The sequence below is a fragment of the Notechis scutatus genome, chromosome 4 (genome assembly GCF_049901735.1).
Source record: "Notechis scutatus isolate UNSWTSFEM ecotype Mainland chromosome 4, rNotScu1.2, whole genome shotgun sequence".
NCBI classification, from domain to species: domain Eukaryota; kingdom Metazoa; phylum Chordata; class Lepidosauria; order Squamata; family Elapidae; genus Notechis; species Notechis scutatus.
This window is the reverse complement of record NC_142012.1, coordinates 114,178,202-114,203,365: the sequence shown is the minus strand read 5'-3', so window position 1 is coordinate 114,203,365 and position 25,164 is coordinate 114,178,202. Positions and strand designations below refer to the sequence as shown.

Genomic DNA, 25,164 nt, shown 5'->3' with positions numbered 1-25,164 from the left:
CAATATCAATTTCCTATAGCAAAAATTTATTTGAAAATCTGGCTTATTTTAAGAAACTCTCATAGCAAAAGTTTCAAATCAACAAAAAGTACCTATTGTTTTTACTATCAGATCTTTGAATTCTGAGGTAGAGAATGTGCTTCGTGAATAAAATAGTGACTGAAAGCAAGTATACTTAGATGCCGAAAAAAATAAAGCAATTTGAAGAAGGCAGGTTGAAATTTCTCAGGCAAAAATGTATTGTTATAATAACAATAGCTGTATCATCATCAATTTGTATTTGTCTTTTCATGTGAGTCATTATCTCTGGTTCAGGTAATATAAACACACATTTTGAACTCACCTCTTGAACAGCAGGAGTAGCCTCTTTCACAAATTCATATACTCATCAAAATTTGTTATGGCTTCCCAGTTCAAAAAACTTCTTAAAGAAAGCCTCCATATGTAAAGCTTTACCCATGAAGGCTTCCAGTTAAGTTTGAGCCCTAATTGCGCAGAGATAGTCTGAGTCAGAAGGTAGCTTTGAATCATACATCACAGGCAACCACTGAGTTTCTCCAGGGTGTGGTTTAAAAAAAGTCAAGATGGCCACTGCAATAGTCCTATCTGAGGGATACCCATTTTTTCTATGGAGAGTATACAAGGCACTTAAAAAATGAAGAGACCCTGCATTGTCACAGTCACCAACTTCATTTCTTTTGGACAGAGCCTGCAGACATCTTTGGTTTCAACTACAGGTCTTTCCATTTTGTCACTTCCCTGCCTACCATTATTTTCTCTATTTTGAAATACATTTCTCCTGTGTGTGCAGTGATCCAATTATTGATCAGTTAATATGTTCCCAAACATAAATAATGGATGTATACGTTTTTCAAGAACATCCCTCTGCAACACACATGGGAATTGTTAATAGAATATGAATACTTCCTTTATTTTCCATGGTTACATATGCATACCAACTAAAGGCCAAAGACAAGACAGATTAACATGAGACTCTAATGTTAGAGCTTTACCTACAATTGTGTCCTTCCTGAAAACCTTAAAAGTAATTTGAATATGTCCTCATTAGTAATCCTGTAAGATAGACTGTTGAAAAACATCACTGATGGGTAAAATTATTCAAAGTTATTGGAATACATTAGAGATTAATCAAAATACCCAAAACACCTTTAGAAAATGTACACTGTCATGTCACTGACAATGGGATTGTATACATCACGATATGAAAATTAAACAGATTATATTCTACAGATGCATCTAAATGTCTAAAAAGGAAATGAAACTCAAAGTAATGGACAACCATGTAATAAGGCTATCTTCATCAATCATATAAGCAAAATGAAATTGGATCCAATGGCAGAAATTTTTAAATGTATAAAATATTAGTAAGAAAATAGGTATTTCTCCAAGAGATACCTATGCTGCTGAGAAAGACAAAGGAACTTTGCAATTCTGTCTTTATCCTTTATTATTTTTAGATAGTCCTTGATTTATTACTATAATTGAACCTACAATTTCAGTCGCAAGTCATGATGGTTGTGCAGTGGGTCAACATGGCTAGACCTGATTTTACAACCTTTTAAGTAAATCCAACAGCCATAAAGCAACCCTATTGCTTGCTGTTGGCTGGATTTTACCAGAAACTGGAAATAAACACCAGTTTCTGGCAAAACCGTTGCTAAATCATGATCATAGGATCGTAACATTCTGCAAATAGTGATAAATGCAGGCTGGTTGCCAAGGACTCAATATGTAGTCACATGACAATGGGGGGGTCGGTGGTCTGGATGTCACAACTTTGTAACCAGATTGTAAGTCCCATTTTTCAGAACTTTGAACAGTTGCTAAGCAATCAGTTGTAAGTTGAGGACTACCTGTATTGCCCTGTATTTTTTCTTTTGAAATACAGATCATGCGAGGCTGCAGAATATCTTCAAAGCAAATGATACTAGAGTGTTGATAACTAATTAGGTATCACAAAAATATGAACCAGGGAACTTCTGAAGTTTCAAATTTGGTAAGAGTGCTACTAATGTTCATCTGATGTCAACCACCATATCTAGGCAGAACCATGCAGGTTTTCTAAGCCACTTGAATGAGACTGGCTATAATAGAAACTTGTTAAGTACCATTTAGAACAAGTGAGACACTTCCAGATGTTATCTGAATGTTTTTGAATTTTAAAATAATTTAGCCCTTTTGGCCTAGGTATTAAACCTGAATACCTCCATCAAGCCCTATCTTTGTTACTCTTTAAAGCTGCAATATTCACCTTACCTTGTAGGCAGCTTGCCTCATAAACTGCTTTGCAGGCTGCTTCCAGATGGCAGGCACCGTGATGACCCATCGCACATCAGAATTTTCAAACTCTGACCCAGCTTGATCACTCAGTTCCTAAAACAATTGGAAGCAATGCAGTCGGAAGATATAAAATGAGAACCAACTGTTTCAAAAATCAGTAACACTTTTTGGTAGATCCCGTGGAAATTATTACCCTGTTTCTCCAACAATACGGCCTCCCCAATAGGAAGTCCCAGCATGTTTTATAGGCATGAAATGAAATTAAGCCCCTCCCCCAAATTAAGGCCTATATTAAAACATGCGAAATGGGGGGAATGGGGGCTTGCCGTTAGGAAGTACTTTTGTTGCACACCCGGATATGGTGCTGCCTGCGTTGACCCCGATACAGTGCCCCACCAACGCTGAGGTCAACATCCAAGCCGTCGCCACCCGCCCGCCTGAAGATGCAAGGGGGGGAATTAAGTCACCCGAAAAAGACGGCCTAGCCATTTTTTCAGGGCTCAAAAAAATAAGACCCGGCCTTATTATATGAGAAACACGGTATTATTTGTTTCTTGCATTGATTGTCTGTCAATAGCACTCAACCGGATTGAAACAGAAGACTGCCTAGATAGCTAAATCAAGGTTTCAGCTTCATCCTATCAAGGAAGTAGGAAAATAAAGAGTTCAGGAAGGACAAGCATTTCTCCAAATTGAAAGCCCAAATTGAACAAACATAATAAGGCGTTATGTTGAGGTCTGGTCCAAATGTCTTTTCCTAGAATTAATCAGGTTTAATGACACTTGTTGTAAACATATATCCATTCTATTATCCTTTCTTTATTAAAAGAGTTGCTTTATTTAAAGGAAGCATTCGAATTAGATCATTTTTTTTCCATTTTAAAACTTGAGTTAACTGCAAATTCTTTCCCTGTGTGGGCGTTTATTGCTTTTTTTTTTTTTTTTTAAATAACAACAGAAGTGTCTGTTCTTCATATATAAGGGAAAATAGCTCAGTGTTTTCTTTAGGCATCTGCATCCAATTGGTTTCTGGTGGTATTTATGATGAGGAATTTCACCACAGGTAACAACTCTTGTGTGTCTTTGTGTGTGTCTTCCAGAAAACGAATGAAAAGGTGTAGTGTCATTTCCTTGAGGAAAAAATATGTGGTTAACCAACAGGAATAAGATTTAAAACTTGTGGCTGAAAAGGGAAGGTCTTTCTAGCAATGCTATTTTTTAAAAAAAAAAAAAAGTATGTAAAAACAATGCTATTAAATCTTTTGTTTTTTAAATCATTGCTTGAAACCTGGTGTTTCCTCAAGATGGACTCAGCATGTTACGGTGAAGATTCTCCAATTTCCTTTGATGTGTTCCTTTGCTCCTAACTTTATAGCTTTTTCAAACACAAGAAGTCAGCTTTTCCTCCAATGCCATACTGCAATGTTTGTTGAAGTTGATTATTTTAAAAGAAATTTCAATCTGGGTTCAGGCCTTGTTATAAGACAGAGAAAAGACAGTGTTAAAAGACAGTCGCCTTGGATCGTTTAATACAGGGACTGGGGTGGCTGGATATTGCTCAACTCAAGTGACAAGATCTAACCAGCCTTAGCTGATACCAGACCTTCTTCCTTCTTGTAAGCTGGACAGGAAAATAATTAATTCCAGGAAAAAGAACCTCAGAGCCTGATTAATAGTATTTTACTGGAAGGAAGAAGGAATGTTAAAATTACAACATACACATTCCAGCAAGAACTCTACTTCTGTGCGAGAAATCTTTATATAGGAATAAGGATTATTCTCTCATTATTTTTTAAGGCATGGAGATGGAACCTGGAATTAAGGAGAAACTTCCTAACAGTGAGTACAATTAACCGGTGGAACATATTGCCTTCAGAAGTTGTGGCTGCTTCATCACTAAAGGTTTTTAAGAAGAGAATGGATAATCACTTGTCTCAAATCCCTTCTTGAGAAAAGGATTAGACTAGAAGACCTCTAAGGTTCCTTCCAGCTCTATTCTGATTGACTGACTCAACTCTATGAAGCTGGTGTAGTCTGCCCACTCTCTATTGTAATTGTTTTGGTAACTGTTCTTCCTATTAACAGTATGAGAAACAAATCTCACAGCTAACCTAAAAAACATTAAGGAAGGTTGATATGATTAATTTTGGGATGGGAGATCAAGAAACCTGCTTCTAATAACCTCATATAAATGAGATCTGGAGGGCAATGGCCATATTCAATCTGATCAGACAAGAAAATGACTATGGAAGGAGGCAGCTCCTCAGATAACCCAGTCCAGACCCATTTAGGGCCTTAAACGTGTCAAATAGTCCCTTGAATCAAACCTGGTAGTCAAACAACAATTGGTATTGCTCTCAACATAGAGAGGTCAATAAGAAGTACCCAACATCATCAACACCATGTTTTGTAACTTCTGAATGCTTTCCAAGGGCAGCTCCATGTAGAGCACATTACAGTAATCCAAATGGGAAGGGACTAAGGTAGAGGTGTCAAAGTCAAGGCCCGGGACCAGATCCGGCCTGGGAGGTGTTTAGATCTGGCCCACGGGGCCACCCTGGAAACAGCGAAGGACCGGTCCACTGTGCTTCTGCCATCGAAAATGGAGCTTCGGAGTCCACAAGTGCCCCCCCCTCCAAGCTTCGTTTTCTCAGGAAGACGGTTGCAGGAGGCTGTCACAGACGAAAACAGAGTTTGGGAGTCTGTTTTTGCTGGCAGAGTGCTCAGGCCACCACAGGCACCTCTGACATGAGTGACATCAAGCCCCCCCCCCCGGCCATACCACCCCAGCCCCGAGGTCAAACACAACCCTGATGTGGCCCTCAATGAAATCGAGTTTGACATCCCTGGACTAAGGCATGAGAGACTGTGAGCACATTCTATTTTACACCCCATTCCTACTGCTAGTAGCATGTGAAAGGGCCTTTCTATGGTTACTACTATTCTTCCACTGGCTGGCAATGACATATTTATCTAGACAGGTTAGCTTTGCAACTAATTTGCTGCAGTTGATATTAATGTGCTAAGAGCTCCTTATTTATTTTTTTGTTGTGTAGTTTTATAAATGAATTATAAAATTTATATTTTATCTGCATTACTGAACATTCACACCCCGGTTTTTATTAGAGGGGGAATCATGTAATTTTAACCAATTTTAAATAAAAAACTATCCAAACCTCAATAAATATTGTGAGAACGTAAGGAGTTAGAAATAGACATAAGCAAAACCATCTTTCAATGTCAAAGCAATTGCCTTCTTACTGAGATTGTATCTGTCACTCCTATTTCTTAGAAACCAACTGGGGAGACTCATGTCTTTGATCATGGCTATGGTATGCAGGACAGATGGATTTAATTTTTTACCTACAATAACATTTCTCATAGAAACTCTTCTTATGTTTCTTTGGCCCCAAGTGCTATTTTGCAACCGAGAATTATTTTGCTTCCATGATTCTGAATCAAGACTAGGAATAGGAAGGGGGAAAAGAATTTATTGTGAAGAAGAAAAGTTTGGAAGCCAATGCATTAAAATGCATGCTTCAATGAAATGGATAGTTGGACTTCCAAAGATTCAGCAGCTTAAGAATACTTCACTGAGAATACTTCCAGAAAGGGCACAATTAAAGTGTATTGTATTGTATTGTAAAGTAAATTGTATTACCTTGTACTTGGTCCGCAGCATTTGTACTTAAACAATTAGAAGAGAACTCCAACACAGGTGGAATTGAAGCGGAAAAAGAGTATCCTAACGGGAGTGGCCTGACATGGAGATGGGCTTTGTGGCTTCTCCACAGATTACAGTTGCCCATAGCCTTGGGTCACAACAAGCAACCACAGCAAACAGATAATCTGGTTCTCTATAGGACTTTGAGGGAACACATTCCAGCAGCATTACTCATGACAAGAATCTATGGGAATGGTAGACCAATTGCATTATTAACTTTGCAATGACAAATCAACTTAGGGACTTATCTGTTTACCAAATTACAGAATCTGGAGAAATCCCTTTCTGAATGTCCCACCATCAAAAACCAGATCCTAAGGTGGGTCTTACTCAACTTTCTGTTCAAATGTATATATTTTTAAAAGCAAAATTATTTGTTGCCAAGAATTATGCTGCATTAAGTCCATTTTCTGAATATGTTGAAACAGCACCAAATGGTTGCCATTAAATACTGTGGAAGGAGGATGTTACCAATGTATGCAACAGGATGGAATCTTCTGGAATATCCTAGCGAGGAAGGAAGGAGTTCAGTACTTTAGATGTTTTAATGTCATCAGTATTTCTACATTTCCTACAGCTGCTCCACTTTGTTTATATTAAAAAAAAAAATTGCTGCAGGCTGGAATTTGGCAAGGTTAAAATGGTTGGACAGCTTTTGTGACAGCTACAAATATAAAAAACTGGAAATAGAAGTTGAGCGATTTTTACCTTTAATGCTTGTTCCTTAAAGTACTGCAGAGCGTACGCAAATATTTCAACGGCCTTGACTTTCTTGCCATTTGCTGCTGACAAGTCAGTTTCCAAAGTGAGGTTCTGAAGAAGAAAATAATTTTCAGAACTAATAAATATTAAACCATGCTTTTGGACTTGAGGGAATACAACACTGAGCCTTACTCATTATGCCTTCTGCCTAATACTCACAATTCTTACTGGTTTAGGTTGTGTCATTTTATTTTCATTATTTTGCCCATCTTGTGATTTGCAAGTTTAATGTGATGCTGCCTTGATACAGATGGTCCAGTGAATCACAGGTAGAGTTGAGATTGAGTAGAACTGTTATATATAGTGGTATGACTGGACACTGTTTTGTACTTTAGTTGTTTTGGGTTTTATTAATCTCATGAGGTATCAGTTTTATTGAGGCAGTTACTTGGAGAATGTGAAGAGTAGCTGCATGATAATACAGTATTTAAAAGGAGTGTTTTGACTTATGATTAGTGACCATTCAGATTTATGATTAGTGACCTACTGGGAGTTACTTACAATCCAGATTCAAAGTTCTGATTATCTCTCCCCCCCCCAAAAAAAAAAAATATCAGAGGTGGTATTCAGCAGGTTCTGACCAGTTCTGGAGAACTGGTAATGGAAATTCTGAGAACTGGCAAATAGTTTAGTTTAGTTTACTTTATTGTCATTGCACCTCATACAACGAAACACCATCTTCAGTGCACATCATGACCATGACAATAAACACAAACACACATCCTTCACCCTTCACACATTGAACCAGAACCCCCCGACACCACACCAACACTGCACTATACAGCAGAATTCAAAAGAGCTACTGCCCTGGGATAGAAGCTGTTTTTCAGCCTATTTGTCCTTGTTTTTATTATTCTGTACCATCTGCCAGGTGGTAATAGTTCAAAAAAAGGGTTCCCAGGATGAGATGGATCTTTGAGAATGTTTTGAACTTTCTTAAGGCTGTGGGAGCTATAAAGCTCTTCCAAAGAGGGGAGAGGGGAACCAATGATCTTCTGGGCAATGACATTAACCCTCTGGAGTGCTTTCCTATCTGCCACTGTGCAACTGGCAAACCATACAGAGGTGAAGTATGTTAAAATGCTCTCTATGGTGCAGCGGTAGAAGATCACCAGCAGTTTTTCATTCAGTTGTTGTTTTCTGAGAAGTCTCAGGTAGTATAATCTCTGCTGGGCCCTTTTGACCAGGGCTGCAATGCGGGCACCCCAGGTCAGGCCCTCTTTTAGGGTAACACCCAGAAACTTAAAACTGGCCATTTATTTATTTGGGTAGTATGTTAAAACAAAATGTTCATTATATCAAATGAACATTGAACATTAAAATGGATTCACTACTTACACTAGTTGTATGGAGCTTCATCTTAAATTTTTCAAAATATAGCCAGTGTTTTGATTCATTGGGATCTAGGTCATGATAGAAATCTCTTGCCGCATAACCAAAACTGTGGAACTTTCGTTCTGGGGTCAAGAGAATAGTTGTTGGTGTCTTCTGGTTAGCCACACCAGGATCTCCTCCTTCCCATCGCCTAGAACATAGAGTAAATAATTTAAAAACCATCAGAGTTTGACATCTATTGCTATTCAACCTGGGTAATTTATCCATGCAAACACAGTAACTTTGTGGAACTGTTTAAAAAAAAATTAGGATACAACTTTCTAAGACTATTTTTTAAAAAAGCAATTACAGGCTGAGATTCAGAGGTTCTGGAGGAAAATCCACCAAAAGTTAGGTATAAAGTGTGCCACTTTTCTCACAAAGTGCCCCAGAGCACTACTGGACAATGCACGAGCACTAATGGACAATACACCAGGTCTTGCTTGTGGATTCCTATGATGGGTCTGTGTGAGAAGAAAGCAGGTGGGCCGATTAAATCCCTCACACTGCCCAAAGCACTGTTTCCTCAGAGGCTCTACAAATAAAAACATCAAGCACTTTATATAATAGAGCCCTATTTTTAAAAAGTGTCCCCTAAGGCCCTTGACTATTAGAACAAAAAAATCTTTAGTTGTTTTGGTTTTGAGTAGTTTTTGGTTCGGAGAAAGTTACTCACTACTGAGGTGAGCTGGACTGCAGCAGCTAGGTTCTGCCCCAGCATGCAAAACATAAAAACCATAGTACATGCACTGGCACTGCATTTAATACAAGAGACTGCATTTGAGAATCAAATAATAAAGAGCATACAGAGTGTATATTTCGTGGGGGACAGGGTGTTTTCTCTCTTTGCTGCTCTTGCTGTAGCACACAGTTTATTATTAACAATGTCAATAACATGAGTGAGCTAAACCTCTTAGGCTTTTCTGGTGAGGTCATTTGTCAAAAGGGCCCACTAACTGGTCACAATCTCTTACCCTTGAGTCAATACATTAGCACTGCACAATTGTTTCTTAGCAATAAAACTTCCTTTGTTGTCAGCCCATGAAATTCCCTTCTCAATATATAATTAGGAGCTCATTAAGAGCAAAGAGAATCCCAGTGGTTTGTTTGTGGAGAGATACACAAATTGTAAAAGTCTATTAATTTAACAAATGATAACTGTAGATAATAATATTCAGATATCTTGAATTAGACTTTAGTGGAAGCACATGGTAATCTGGGACTTGTGATAAAAAAAGAGATTAAAATGCATCATTTTGTGCCATTTAGAGTCTGAATTGAGATTGCTGCTCGTGAAGCCCTACGCACCAGCTGCACAATCAAAGCAAAGGGAAAAAAACACTGTTTTCATTGGAAATCCTAATAACTGTAATTTTGACTCATTTTTGATCTTATTTTAACTGCAATAAACCTTTTGCTAGCCTGAATCCCTTCTCAGTGCTGTTCTGTCACACACATAGGGTGAACCCTGTGGCTAAGATTCACAGAGCTATCTTTAGTATATGAACATTTTTTTCTATCAAACCCTTCCTCAACTCGGAGGGTCCCAATGTTTAAGAATTGCCAATGCACCCTGAGACCGTGCTTCAGGCTATACACATCAGCGCACAAAACCCAGCTGGCATAGAATTTCAGCTTTTATTTAATAGCAAAACCTGTATTTCTTCCTAAGGATTCAAAGATGAATAATACTGTGTGAAATGTTAGTAAAAGAAAAGTCTACAACTTGTGACAGATTCAGGTTGGGATTTCCCTAGTCCTTTCTACCTTCTTATAACTAGAAAAAAAGGAAGAGATTCTGACCTAGATTTTGGTTTGTTCAGGCCTCTACTGCACAGCAATTGTTAAAAATACAAATCCTGCCCCACCACAAGGAGTAATAGCACTAGATAAGACAAAAGGCCAATGCATTTAAATCCTGCATTGACTTGGGATAACTCTTGAAATGCGCAATCACGATCTTGCATAATATACACGTTGGTTGAACCAGAAGCTTTGTATAACCATAACATTTCCCACCGAGATATAATTAGGGCTATCCAGAGAGGATATAGCTCAGCAGAAAAGCATATGCTTTGCAGACAGTCCCAGGTTCAATCCAAAGCATTTCCAAATAAGAATAGCCATTTAGGTGAAACTAGTTAACTAGTGCTACTTGTTAATCAAGAGTGTTTGTCTACACAAACCAATAGCCAGCTTCTTATAAGCCTGTTTCCTATAGTCTTATGTTTGTTTTATTTTATAGGAGTTCTATTTTAAGAAATTCCAGTGGTGAAAAAAGTCACATTGCTTATTAATAAAGCATTGTCCATTTACTTCTGCTGACATTTTTATTTTAATACTATCAAAGAAAAGGCTAAGCATACATAAGAGAAATTATTCAGATCTGATGAAATAGTGGTACTTTTTTATTCATCCAGTCTGTCACATTTTCCCCAGAGGCCCATCTCTAGCAATTTGCTCTAACTCCCATCCCCCTGGTCTTCCATGGGCCACATCAAACACTACTCTGCATCAAGGAATCCGTTGTCCTTCCGCCCCCCACCCCCCCCCCCCCCCCCCCCCCCCCCCCCTGCCTCACCTGGCAATGCCTCAGTTTTTTTATTACGCATTTTGAGCACTATAAATAAAGTCTTCCTTGTCACTCTTCTCTGTTAAGCATTTTGATGTTAACAGGAAAAGGTTAAGAAGCAGCAGTCAAGACTCCGCTTAATTGCATCATTCTTAGGATCAGTGGTCACCAACCGGTGGGCCGGGGACCACTGGTGGTCTATGAGAAAATTTTGGTGGTCCGCAGAGAAGTATCACCCCCAAATCACCCCCCAAAGCAATTAATCCAGGCTGCACGGGAACACAAGGCTGTGCCACCCACATGGCCTGCAGGAATACAAGGCTTGTGTTGCATTGCGAACAACATGAGGTGGTGAGGGGAGGGGGGAAAGAGTGGAGGGGGAGGACTTGCCCCATGCATCTCACCTGGCCACCGGGCTGCTTCTTTCCTCTTCTTTCTTCTTCTGCTTTTGGCTGCACACAAGGAAAGCAACAAAAGTCTTTTTTTTTCTCTCCCCCAAACTGTGCCAGAAATGAGTCTTTGGGTCCCTGCAAGGCATCCTGCTCCAAGAGGCTGTGCCAGCACGACAAGTCTCACAAAGACTCATTTCTGGCGGAGTTTGGGGGAGAAAAAGAAAGACTTCTGCTGCTTCTCTTGCAATGAGCCAAAAGTCAGTCAGTCTGTCTGTCTGTTTCTCCCTCCCTCCCTAAGAACAGAGCAGGAGACAGTATCCTGCGATCCCAAATAAAGAGTGATCGATCAGCAGGAAAACGGGGTGGGGAATTTTCCTGCAGACTTTTTTGGGGATTTTCCCACGGTCTCTGGCCCGCAGGATTTAAAATTATGAGTTTGGTGGTCCCTGAGGTCCAAAAGGTTGGCAACTCCTGCTTAGGATTTAATAAAGTCAAGGACAATATCAGTAGTACAATAGTATATGCTTGGAGTCACTTAATTGTGTTATTTTGCTATTTTGTTTCAGTGAGAGACAAAGCCTTACTAAGGCTTTTTACGCAGCCTTAGTTACACTTGCAATACTGCATCCAATTCTGGTTATCACAATATAAAAAAGATATTGAGACTCTGGGAAGAGTGCAGAGAAGAGGACCAAGAATGATTAGAAGCAGTGGGATAGAAGTGGGATACGACAAGGTTAACTACTGGTTTGGGATTTACTAGCTTCCCTGCCATGTGCCTGTAATTCGTCATCAGCATGCTGTGTGCAGAGACGCAGCCTTTGAAACAGCCCTGTTTTCCTGCTGTTTTAACTGCAGCTGTGCCTCGTTCGGCAGCTAAAGTTGAAAAAAGCAGGAAATAAAGATCAGGTAAGAACCCAGGTGAGTGGGTGGGTGGGCAAAAACATCAGCAGACATAGAACCGGTTCTATGTCTGTTGCTCTTCAGAGCTACCGGTTCTACAGAGGTGGACAGAACCGGTAGAAACCCACCCGATTAGAAGGCTGGAGACTAAAACATACAAAGAATGGTTACAGGAATTGGGTATGTCTAATCTAGTGAAAAGAAGGCCTAGGGGAGATATGATAGCAGTGTTTCAATATTTGAGGGGCTCCTACAAAAAACTATTTTCCAAAGCACCAAAAGGCAAGATGAGAAACAAAGGACAGAAACTAACCAAGGACAGAAGCAACCCTAGAACTAAGGAGATATTTCTTAATGGTGAGAGCAATCAACTAATGGAACAACTTGCCTTCCGAAGTTGTGGGTGCTACATCACTGGAGGCTTTCAAAGAGACTGGATAATCACGAGTAGGGGGTTAGACTAGAATACTTCCAAGGTCCCTTCCAACTCTCTTATTCTATGAGAAAGTTAAATATGTGTACACTTACACTACACTTAAATAAAAAGTTAATGTGTTGGAGGAGATTATACACTTTTTATGACAGGACACAATGAATCAATAACATAATAATCCAGTCACTCACCCCAGTTCTTTTATATATACTCTGTTCAACCCTAACCCTGTACTGGTAGAAGTTATTTTCAAAAATGAATTATGCATCCTTGACTTAACCTGGACAGGTTTATCATCCCAAAGACCAATTTTTGTGTGTGCTTCAACTCCTTGACCCCAGAATTTGTCATCTCTGATCCTGAGTCACAAACAACTAGAAGCCTCTATAAAGGAATTAAGAAGGACCAGTTTCTCCACATTAAAGAGGGTTTTTGACACTAAAATGAAGCGAATTCATTTCCATGTTAGCCCAACAACTGAACAAAAAGCATGACAAAGCCTGAGCTTCAACTAAGGGCATTTAAATTTTCCTTCCTTTTCTGCTTTGCTCCCCACTTCACCTGCAGTTTTAAAGCTAGAGGGAAGAATAAGATTTTTTATTATTATCCATATTCTAGGTAATAACAGAAATTGCAATCTGTTGTGACACTTGCATTCACAACTGCTGTTGTGGAAGAATGGCTGGCAACTCCTTGGAGCTGTATTTGTTTTTCTTTTGGAGAGAAGCTATAAGAAATGTTTTATATCTTATAGAACAGGATACCTGAGGAGATTGGCTTACTGACCTTCCAAGCTTAGTGATTTTGCTTGGGCTAACATTTTTGCGATCACACCTACCAAAAGCTTCACGCTCAATTACACATCTCCCAATCCACCCCATTGATTTCTCTATGGCTATGCTAACAATAGTGACAAGAAAGTAATTTTGTCCGTATTACATTTTATTGAAAATGAATAGTAGAAAAGGATCAGCGCAAAGCATTAAGAAAATGGTGGAAGGGTGAGGGGGAAGGAAAAAGAATAAGATAGAACTAACTTTTTTTTTTATTTCAATGTAAACATCCTCAAATATAATGCAGCTAGAAATGACATTTCCTGTAATAAATATCTTCCAAAGTACACTGATTATGTAAATATTGATTTTACAGTTCTATCTACATTACCAGTTATCACAGTTTAGTAAACATAAGCCATACTTAACCGCCATACTTTTTTATTCCTTTTATTATTATTTTTAAAAAAGCTCTCTAGATACAATTCTGAAAAGAAATCATAAGAACAGCTGTTGGGATTTCTTACATTCGTTTTTATGAACTCTGAACATATAGCTTGGATGGCTAAATTACTACTTGATAGCTGACATACTTAAGGAAATTAAAATTGGAGGATTCCAATCACACTGATCCAGTTTTCACTTTTGAACTAATGTTCAGATTTGATCCAGTATTCACAATTCACAATTTTGGTATGATTTGTTTTTAATTGCAGATTAATGGAAAATTGCAAATCACAGGAAAAAAGCCACTCTACCATTTTGTTTTATTTTTTTATTTTTAGAAAAAGGAAATACGTTGCATTACAATATTGGCCATTTCTTTTCTAACTATAGAAGCCTGAAATCTAGTTTGTGGGAGAATTCTCATTTCTAAACAACTTTGAACATTTCTATATAACTAAAAATACTTTTATTTCCTATTAATTTATGAGATACTTGGTACTGTTGAGATAGTTGCTTATTTCCATATGTCTGATGCGTCTGGTTGAAAATGCATCATCAGACACGCCTGGAGATAAGCAGAAGAAAGATCTATGCTTAGTAGCCCTGTCTCACCATAAAAGCAAATCCTGCCTCACCAAAAAAATGTATACATGAAGAACTTCTCACACTGGATCAAGTGGCCCAGTACCTGATTTAGAAATCAAACCACCCAACCCTTGGGAAGGACACAGGCTCTGGGTATAGTATCAGAAGGCTGCATAGGCCTCGACTTAAGGCCAGTCACTTAGCATCCATTCAAATTTATGACAGACTGCCAAAAAGGACTTATGAAGGTTTTCCTTGAAAGTTTTTGACAATGTCCAACCTCACTGGGGTTGAGGGCACTGTATTGCAGTGTTTCTACTCCTACTTGTAAAGAGGGTATCTGGGACATAAGAGCTGTGATGTGGGTTACAACATACATTTTTATTTCCAATAGTGATTAAACATGTAATATCACAGTTTGGGGCGTTCAGTAGTTTGGGGGAATAGGTGTAATCAATACACTAATGACACTTAATTATGCTCTATCGAAGATCAGAATAGGTTGTGCGTCTTTTGATGCAAAGACAAGGTGTGTAAAGGTCAGTACACTGAGATGGAATCCTCACATATCAAAGATTCTGTGATAGGCTTCTTCCTAAATATAGGAATTGGGAAGTCTGCCTGTCTCCATGGGGTCACACTCACTCAGAAATAATAATTTTGGTGTGGTTTTACATTCATTAAGGCAGGTAAAATTGAACATCAGATATCACTATCTGTAGTTAAAAGAAGCACTAATCAAATCAGCAATTTTGCCACAGAATAATGTAACTCTTTATATTTCACTTTGTCCATTACATGTTGATTAAGTTGTTAACACATTTCCTTTGAATCACCTTAATAAAAATATACTAATCATACAGCTCCAAGCACCAAGGCTGGGATACTGGTCCTCACCTCATTACATGAATACATTCGGGTTCCTTGGTGAAGCTGTAAGCATAACCACTGGAAGTTGTGCCAAAGTCAACAGCCACCACCACAAGAAATGTCTGCTCCTCGGCATCGTTGGTATCGGAGTCCTTCTGTCCAAGGAACAGAAACGGGATGGTTCAAGAAGGAGTTATAAATATTACTGGATCTGTTTGATTCTTCTTTGATACAGCTCAGGAGCTGAAGACTAAAATGACTTGCCAACAAACCTGACTTTTTAAACCATAACATTGTAATATTTTTGAAATAATAATTATGTGCCATCAAATCATCTTTGACTGCTAGCAACCACATAGATTTTCATGGTGATGATGATGATTTGGTCATATTGGCTAGGGATTTTAAGAGCGGAAATCCAACACATTTATAAAGTATTAGGTTGGGGAAAGCGAATACAGGTAGCCCTCAATTTACGATCACAATTGAGCCCAAACGTTCTATTGTAATGAAGTGTAATGACATGAAGTGAATTTTGCCATTTTACGACCTTTCTTGCCACCATAGTTAAATGAATCACTGCAATTGTTACGTTAGTAACATGGTTAAGGGAATCTGGCTTCCCCATTGACATTGCTTGTCAGAAGGCTGCAGATAATCACATGATCTCAAGACACTGAACTATCATAAATATGAGTGAGCCAAGAACCTGAATTTTAATCACGTGACCAACGGAGATGCGACCATGGTTAAGTGTGAAAAAGAGTCATAAGTCTCATTTTTCGGTGCTGTTGCAATTTTGAACGGTCACTAAATGAACTTTTGTAGGTTGAGGACTACCTGTATAGATTGTATCTCTCACCGCAATATGGGAAGGAGACAACGGTGTGATTCCTGGATCTCCTAAACTTCTTGCTGGAGATGCATAGGCTGTTGAAACTGCATCTGAAAGAAAATGGGAGCCTTTGAATGAACTTGGTATCTTTGAAAGAGGAAGAACAGGCATCCAAAAGGGCATTCATTCACATTGCTGAGTTGGTTCAGAGCCAGAGAATAACCAAAGCAACGCACATAACAATCTTCTGCATTACTGATTTCAGTCATTAATGCAGTCATTTAAAATTTAAATGCCATTCTTCTAATCATGAATGCACTGGACTATTCATTTTGACTAGGCCCTAAGGGTAGATACAGTATGGTTTCTCCTCCATTCCATCTTATTTTCTTCAGGAGTTTGGGTTAAATTCCAAGGTGCTCAGGATCTTATGACTATTTAATTATCTTTAGGCAGAAATAAAGGTTGTTAATAATTGGCTAATGTGGCAACATAAAATATGAATAAAACAAACTGAATAAAAGATTTTAAATATAAAAGGATGCAGAGAAAATGAATTGCCCTGCTTGTTGAAAGGGCAGGGAAGCATATGCCAATGATTCAAACCATGTCAGGGAACTGTCAACTGAGGATGCAGCTCTTCCTTGAGGCTTCCAATTGTGCATCTTGACTCAGATAGGAATTAGGAGAAATATCTGGTTCCATAATTACTATCACCTTACAAAGGCAGCCTCTCCTGAAAGCATTTGCTTTTATTTAGTGGAAGCATAAGATGAGAAATCAAAATATATTTCTTGTGTCACTATTAAGTTTCTAGGGATGTGTAGACTGGCTCTGATCTTTCAATCGGGTCTTCAACCTTGGCCACTTTAAGCATTGTGGACTTCAACTCCCAGAATTTCTCAGCCAGCTTGCTGGCTGAGGAATTCTGGGAGTTGAAGTCCACAAGTCTTAAAGAGGCCAAGGTTGGAGACCCCTGATTCAAATGATCCAACAGAAAATTAAGTCAATTTTCCACTGTTTCACAGGCATCTGATAACTTTCAACAATTCAATTTTCTGATTTCAGTACAGAGATGTAATTTAATTTCAATATTTGATTGTGTCCCCTTCAAACTAAGACTCCAATTAAAGTTTATGCATTTGCATTATTTTCACTTGAAAAGGAAGAAACTGATTTGAGCTTGTTGGAATAGAATGTATTCAATGTTAGTTCATTCTAGCAAATATAGCAAGTTTCCTCTGAGTTTCCATGGTTACCACAATGAATCACACATCCTATAATCACAACAAGTGGAGTGGGGGGCTATTTAGTGAAATGCCATGTGAAGTAGTTGCATTCAAGAAATAAGCTTGCATAACAGCCATTATGCGCTTCTGTCCAGTTTGGTCTCTAGGTATCAGCCATCTGTATAGCAAAATATGAAACCAAATTAAGTTGGTTCACTTAAAAGTTTTCTGAAATGCCACGAAGACAAAAACACATTTTTCCTTTGCATAACAGCTCTTGGCTTCTATTTATTTTGCAGCATTTTTCATTTAAAAAACTTTACAGTGGTTCTTTTATTGCTCTTTAATGACTTAGTATTTCAGTGTGAGTTATGTATGCGTGTTTCCCCAGATTCTTTCAACTCAAATGGACAAAATTTTCTCAACTTTCACTGACTTCAGTGAAACCCTTTTGTAGTAACAGTTCTTATAATGATAGTCCAAAACCAAAATGCTCTATTTAGAAAAAAGTAAAGTCCCCACGGATTTTATGCCTCCAGTCATTGTCAACTATAGGGGGCATTACTCATCTCAGTTTCAAGGCCACTGACCCAGCACTGTCTGAAGACATTTCCATGGCCAGCATGATGTCATGAAGAGCTGTTACCTACCCACCAAAGTGGTACTTAGTTATCTACTTGCATTTGCATGCTTTCAAACTGCTAGGTTGGCAGCAGCTGGGGCAATGACAGGAGCTCATCCTGTCATGTGGCGCTCAGGTCTCGAACCTGGGCTTCCGATTTTCCAGCTGACAAGCCTAGCATCTTAACCACTGAGCCACCACACTGCTCTATACACAAAGAGAAACAAATCCCATTTAACAAACTGGAATAATTCTGTTTCATGTAACAATGATGTATTGGTTTTCATTATTGATACCAAGAGTGGATTTTATTTCCTGGATGGATGAAGGATACCAAGAGTGGATTTTATTTCCTGGATGGATAAAGGTTTGAAAATTATTCAACCACAGATGAAAGTTTAAATCTCTTCATGATATACAAGATGGTCCCACTATAGATTGAGATACCCTGTATATGCACACCCATGCACACACGCATACACAAACACATAAAGAGCCTATTTGATGTGGTGGTTAAGGCATCAGGCTAGAAACCAGGAGACCATGAATTCTAGCCCTGCCTTAAGGCACAAGTTTATCTGAGTGACCTTGGACTAGTCACTTTCTTTCAGCCTTAGGAAGGAAGCAATGGCAAACCGCTTCTGAAAAACCTTGCCAAAAATATTGCAGAGATTGTCGGGGCAGTTTCTTAAAATTGGACACAACTGAACAGAAGAACTAATATTCAATCATGAGTTCTGTAAAAAAAAAAAAAAGTCAGAATATAAAATATCTAAATAAATGCAAGTAAATAGTATTTTCGTGATACTGATAGTTCTTTAGTCCATGATTGACTAAAGGTTAGGTGGTTGTCTTGCAGTTTATTAAGAAACAAAACATTTGCAGCTTGTTTTTGTAGTACTTAGTGGTAGATACTTCGTGTATCCCCCTCACATATTATTACTTGAATTTAGGTTTTAAAAATTCTTGCTCCTATGCACATAGTAGAGATAACAGGTTCCTACTTGCAAAGTTCATACATTGGAGTAAGCGGTATGCTTGCTGGTAATTAGCTACAATGTATGACACTGAATATGCCAATTATGAGTTACTCAACAAGCCATTGTTAAAGCCATGACTTAGCACTATATATGAATACAGCCTCGGAGACAACTATGAGATTATGCCCAGTAAACTGAAAAAGATATGTTTTGAATGCGGTGACTAAAATATCTGGATTGAATGTTCTGCCCCATAACAATAACAGTAAAAGTCAATTATAATGACTGTTAGCTTCCAGGTCTGAATTATCTATCCCCTTTACAATCTTCTTGTTTGTTTCTTAAAGATAAAAACTCAAGTTGGCCGACACAACCCATAGGGTTGTTGTTGTTGTTTTTTGCACTATTATATGGACAATGATAATGCACTTTCTTTTCAAGATTTGATAGGCTGTTGAGACTTAAAATGTTCTTAGCTTTTCATCTTACCTTTCCTCCAAGCATTACAGCAATACATCTATTCTTGAAACTACTGCATCATGGACAATGATGAAAGATAGTTATCCGCAACTGTTTCTTAATATAGGAAAATGCATCTGGTATTTGAGAAACCTAACACTATGAACACCAAACACAATATTGTTTTATCCAGGCTAAAGACACATGACCACAAACTCAGATTTAAGGATGTCCACATAACAAGCTACAGCTGAGTTGGCAGGAAAAAAAAAACCCAGCATGAAAAATTTAAAGACACACCCTAATGCCTATTTTCCTGGGAGTAGCCACCACTGACCACTACAAGATTTCCTTCATATAAGACACATCCTTGAAGAAACTGCAAATGTTTTGTTTCTTAATGAAAGTGTTAACACCACCACCTAATTTTTAGTCAGTCATGGACTAAAAAATCCTGTATCAGTATAATGAAAATAATATTACTAATATCATGATCCGGTTTTTCAAAGACTCAAGGTTAAGAAATTCCATCACAGAAATTATGTCAATCTTGGCTACAAAGAGTAGAATGAACAGCATGAATTTGAGGAAGTTGCTGATCACTTAACACACACACACCTTTCAAAAGGTTGCTATATTTCTATGTGATCCCCTGCAAAGCATCTTCTAAGTTGCTTCATGAAGCAACATAGTCTTCCTGCTTCTTAAAGTCAAAGATGCCACATATATATGGCTAAAAAGTTCCTATTCATAAAACTAATGTTTAGGTACGTATCATAAATCTGCAGGTGCCTCTTTTGCCTACTTGAACTGTCAGGTGAGACAACATAAACCTCACAAGGGAAAACTGCATTGCTACCTCACCCCTTGAGCACAAAGAATCTTCTCAATATAAAGCACATCTATTTCTTCAAACCTGCTAATTGTTTATTCACTCATCAAATGTATATGATCATGCAGCCCAAAGGGCATCCAGTTGCAGGCTCTGTCCTTTTGGGCTCTACCTATGATATTGCAAAATGGGAAGGGCATGCAGTGCTATGATGTTACGATGTCGCTTCTGTCCCCTTTGCCAACGCCACCTCTTCTTTCCCTGCTCTGGGCTAAGTCTGAACCAACTTTATGAGATTTTGATGAATGTTTTAATTTCACATGTTAATAAACCACTAACCAAGATTAAGCCTAAGGCTTCTTTAATATTCTTGTGATCAAAGAGCTGCATCTCAGCAGTTTTAGCTGGAATCAGCTCTATATAGTTTCAAGAACAGAGATGGATGGGCAAGCAATAGGCAGCTTTGGCAATTTAAGTTATGCCTGAGTCAAAACAACTCTTCCCAAAGCTGCTTGAAGTTAATTGGATCTGAAGATTTGGGAGTAGCCTGTCCTAGAGAAGCAAAGGATGCAGACCAGTCAGCCCTGTTGATTTAAAATGATTTCAAGTTTCACCTCACCCTAAATTATGTACAAAGATTAGGGGAAAGGAAGATTTTTTAATGATTTATTTTTAATCATGGGACTGAAGAACTTGCAAAGGACTTTGACTGACCTCATTATGATTGGCAGGCTCAAAACAGGCAAACATGCTTCTAGAATTCCATTTTATTTTCTCTTACATGTTCATTGCATGTAACTCCATTTAGGATACTTAAGCTGTTCAAACTTTCAGCATTTTTGAAGTAGAATTCTGCTTCAGCTACAAACCCAAGCACATTTTCCAGAGCTACCATGAGTGTTCTGCATGAGAGTTATTAATTTTCTAAATGAATTGCATTTTTACAATTGAAAATTATAATTAATAAATTGTACTAATAAAATGACACATCAAAGTCATAAAATGTAAGTTGGGCTAAATCTTATATTTGCTGCTCTTAATCAAAATCCCTATTATTCCTAGGTGAATGGGATTCTTTGAGTATTCCAAGAATAATTTCACCATAGACTTGATAAGCATAGTGGCAAAACACCCATCTGGGATTCTGGCTATCAGTGTTTATTTCAACTGAAGAACTGGAGCAAATGTGCAGTCCCTTCTTAATTCTAATGGAAACCAGGCCTTCCTCACTCCAAGGAAGTTTCTAATACTTTGCAATAAATGTGAGTAACCATTTCTAGCACTGCAAAAAATCATTGTGCTGTTGCTGAAAAAACCTACATGGATATGACCAGCAGTCAACTAGGATCTTGACTAAGGAAAATCTTTAACTAATTTAGCACAGTTGGTATAATTCCTCTCATATTTCATAATCTCTGCTTGGTCCTGTTGCATACAACCATTATATAACAAGGTTTAAGACTTTGAGGATCTTACAAATGAGCCCGGCCTTAAAATTTAAAAGTTGATCAAAACCACCAGCTATGTATGTTTGTTTGGCATAAAACATAATTTTATTGCTGAGCACTGCTACCTATGAGGCCAACTGCAACTGGAATAGATGCTTTCCAGATCAAAGACCACCTACAAGTCTTATCTATCCCTAGAATTATCACGCCACTTTTTAATAACAGATTCTCCCTAATAGCTTATCATCATCCTTATCCCAAACAGCTGCCCCACCATGCATAGGGCAGTATTCAACCTAATGCAGTGGGAGCTGATGGGAGTAAACTTTCCCCTTCAGATGTGAGACTGTAAATCCCCATTGGCTAGGAAGACAGGAGGTGTGGTCCAAGTCATGGAGGCTGGATGTCTCAGGGATCAGCTTCACTGTCTATTAAAGGTTTATGCTGAAAAGGCTGCAGTGTTGAGGGCTTGGAACTATCAACATAATTAATGGCCAATTTTTGCTGCAATATTTTACTGCTCTCATCTCAAGCAGTTTTGCCTTTGTAACAAATGTTACTGCAACATATTTCATCATATTAATAGTACAACATGTTTTTGTGGCATCAAATACAGTATTTTACATATTAAAAATCTGCACTGTTCACAATGACACAGATGTCACAATCTCTTTATTAGGAATTCAACTGAGTATGTAATTGCTATGGGTTATGTATCTAAATACTTGGGATTTATTTTAACATCAATTTATGCCAGTTGCCTACTTATATAAAATGTACAACTTTATATGACAACTAAAGAAATTTGCTTTTCAATTTTTTCATTTTTTTCAAATTCTATATCATACTTTAAATATTTACCACCCAAAGGAGATTTTTAAATCCTTATTTGAAAAAAAGCCATTGTTCTTTTTATTAAAAAAAATATACTATTGTACAATACACGTCCACAGTGCTAGTGTGTAAAATGCAACAATTTAAAGTATTTTCTTCACTTTTTCTCTGATATTTATTTTTTTGTCTCTGAGTCAGATACCCTATATGTAATGCACCATTCAATTGCAGACCTCAGAGAAGATGCTCTTAAATTATATTTTATGTCCTTCTATTATTAGCTCCATGCAGAACTTATCTACACTTGAGAGTAGATTTCAATTTTGCATGTCATTCACAATGTGAAGGAAGTTGCACAGCTAGCTGTTACTTTTGACAGTTCTGAAGAATTTTACTAGCCAATGTGACAAGCAACCTGGGGACAGCCACACCCATGGCTGACTTGCACTTCCCAGAACAAGTACTACAGAAAGTGATCCAGGAGATTCAACCCCTCCCATTCTGCACATACATGCAACTGCTGAGTAAGGGGTCAAGTTTGTCCTATTTCCTGAACGTTTTTTTCTTTGAACTATTGCTATCTGATGGAGAAGGGAGAAGAACTACCCTAATTTGCACCTGCCCTGTAACTATTTTATTAAGAGCTATAAAATAATGGTCAGTAATGGTCCCAGCAATCCAAGGTGCAAACTACTCCCCCTCAAAAGCTGCAGAGCTCTGAAAATACTGCCAAGGCGTCCTATGCAACACATTATTTTGACCAACCACAACGACGAAAGCAGGAAAGAGGGACAGAAAGAGGGACTACTGGCCAATAGTTTGGATTCCATTCTCTTTACTCCCTCTCTGAAATTGAAAGGACTGGAGTTTTCTGCTTGCCACTATTTAAAAAATAATAATAGTGGCAAGCATCTCCATTGTGATTTTAAGAGGGCTTTTACTTCTCAGGCTCCGGTCTCCCACCTCCTAACCGTGGTTATCTCTGCTACTCTCCTTACAGTTTAACTGCCCTTTCTCTTTTTTGGGAGGAGACACGCCTCCACGACCGGCGTCTACTGTCACCGGTTCCGGGAAGCGCTGCATTTGTAAGCCGCGGCGATCCGCACCCCGCCCAGCCGCAGAGCAGATGCAGAGGCCGGGAACACCCGCGGCTCAGCCGCGCCAGAGAGACGCGCCACCGCGGGGGGGGGGGAAGCTCGGATTCCTCCGCATTGTTTTTCCACCTGGATCCTATCGCCAGTCATTTCACCTCCCGATCTGCTGCTGCTGCTGCAATCGCCTTCTCGGCGTTCGGGATCAACTCCTGGCCCAAAGCTTGCAAATAACGCGGAAAGGGAACCCATGCCAGGCGTTTTAATAATTATTTCTAATAAAAAATGGGGAGAGAAGTCCCGCGCTTGGACATGCCCTAGATTGTCTCTTCTACAAATTCTAAGCACCCCGCAACTAAAGAGGGGGAGGGCCGACCACGCGTCGAGCCAACCCCCGAAATCAAATCAGATCTGCAGAGAAATGGAACCTCTCTCCCCCCTTCCTTATTAGCTGCCCAAGGTGCTTCTAGCAGAAGTATTTATCCGCTCAGGGCCAAAGTTTACGCTCAGGAACAAGGATCAAACCTAACGGGCCTCCCTTTGTCCCGAACCAGGACTTAAGGCGGTTTATCCCTCCACACACGCGCACATACCCACATTTATCAACTGGATTGCACACGCGGAGCTGCTCAGCTGGTCTGACATTCGCTCCGGTGCCCGCGCAATATATTTCAGCAAATCGATCCCAGGTCTAGCGACCGCATTCGCAAGTAATAAATGTCGCGATCGTTTATTGACTACAGTTTGTTTGCGGCTTGGCGTCCTCTCTGCATTCGGCCCGTTCGGTTCTGCTTCAAGCGTATTGCGCAACCTATCCATCCACCCACCCACGCACCCCGATGTACAAATCGGACCCAAATGTTTTGCCTGCGCTCAGCCAGTGCGTGGACAGAAGGCGGTGCACGTGAGAGCTCCGCGCTGCGAAACACGCGAATAAGATCGTTCGTATCTTTTTTAGCCCGGGCAGGGGCATCTCTTTATAATTGGCGTTTTTTGCAGAAATTATAATAACCAGCCAAGTATGGGGTTTCCACGCGGGTTTCCTTTCTATTCAAGAGTCACCTTGCAAGATTGCACACCGCTAGCATGTGCAATGAGTGTTTGTAGCATTAGAGTGGAGGGCTTTCCCTCCGAAGCTCGTGTGACTGCCTGCAAGACATAACCCGGGAGCCGACAGGCTCCTGTCCCCCACCGCTCCACCCCTCAAGCCCAGATCCCCTCCAAGGAATCTTCTGCATTGCTTCGCCTGGCGACGTTTCCTGCAAACCAAGCAATGTCCTCCCGTCCCTGCCCGCCGCAGAACCCTTTCTTTAAACCCATTACCTGCTGCGATGCCTTCGGTCCCCGCCATGTCTGAAGGCGTCTACTGCGCCCTCCGGTCCCTTACTTCAATTACGCGAGGCGTGATCAGCAGGGAAGGCAGGAGGGAGGGAGGGAGAGAGGAGGGGGGGCAAACCCACGAGCGCGCCTCTCACTCAGCAGTCTGAGCCATTGGGCAGGAGGTGATTCTGCTGCAAGCGCTTCCTTCCCAGATCTGCAGATGAGGAGCCCAGACAAAGCCCCCTTTTCCCCTCCCCTCGCCCGCCCCGATTCAATTTTTCGTCTCTTCTCCACCCACGCCTGGCCGTGCAAGACAGCCGAAGGGAAAGGTTAGCGTTTGACCCCGCTGCTAGCGAGCCTCTCTCTCTCTCTCCTTTG

The 25,164-nt window shown here is 39.5% G+C and overlaps 1 protein-coding gene across 2 annotated transcripts in view; it reads right to left on the bottom strand.

Moving 5' to 3' along the window:
- HSPA12A (heat shock protein family A (Hsp70) member 12A) overlaps positions 1-24,902 on the bottom strand; it is a 37,879-nt gene extending 12,977 nt beyond the window's left edge. The window contains exons 1-6 of one of the 2 annotated variants that reach the window (XM_026667332.2): positions 24,790-24,902; positions 15,999-16,081; positions 15,164-15,291; positions 8,126-8,312; positions 6,734-6,838; positions 2,278-2,394 (exon numbers count right to left, since the gene is read on the bottom strand). In XM_026667332.2, coding sequence (XP_026523117.2) covers positions 2,278-2,394; positions 6,734-6,838; positions 8,126-8,312; positions 15,164-15,291; positions 15,999-16,081; positions 24,790-24,817 — 648 coding nt within the window. In that variant the 5' untranslated portion in view covers positions 24,818-24,902. The remainder of the gene's footprint in view (positions 1-2,277; positions 2,395-6,733; positions 6,839-8,125; positions 8,313-15,163; positions 15,292-15,998; positions 16,082-24,789) is intronic. The other variant, XM_087964465.1, reaches the window with a different exon arrangement.
- Positions 24,903-25,164: the final 262 nt, after the last annotated feature.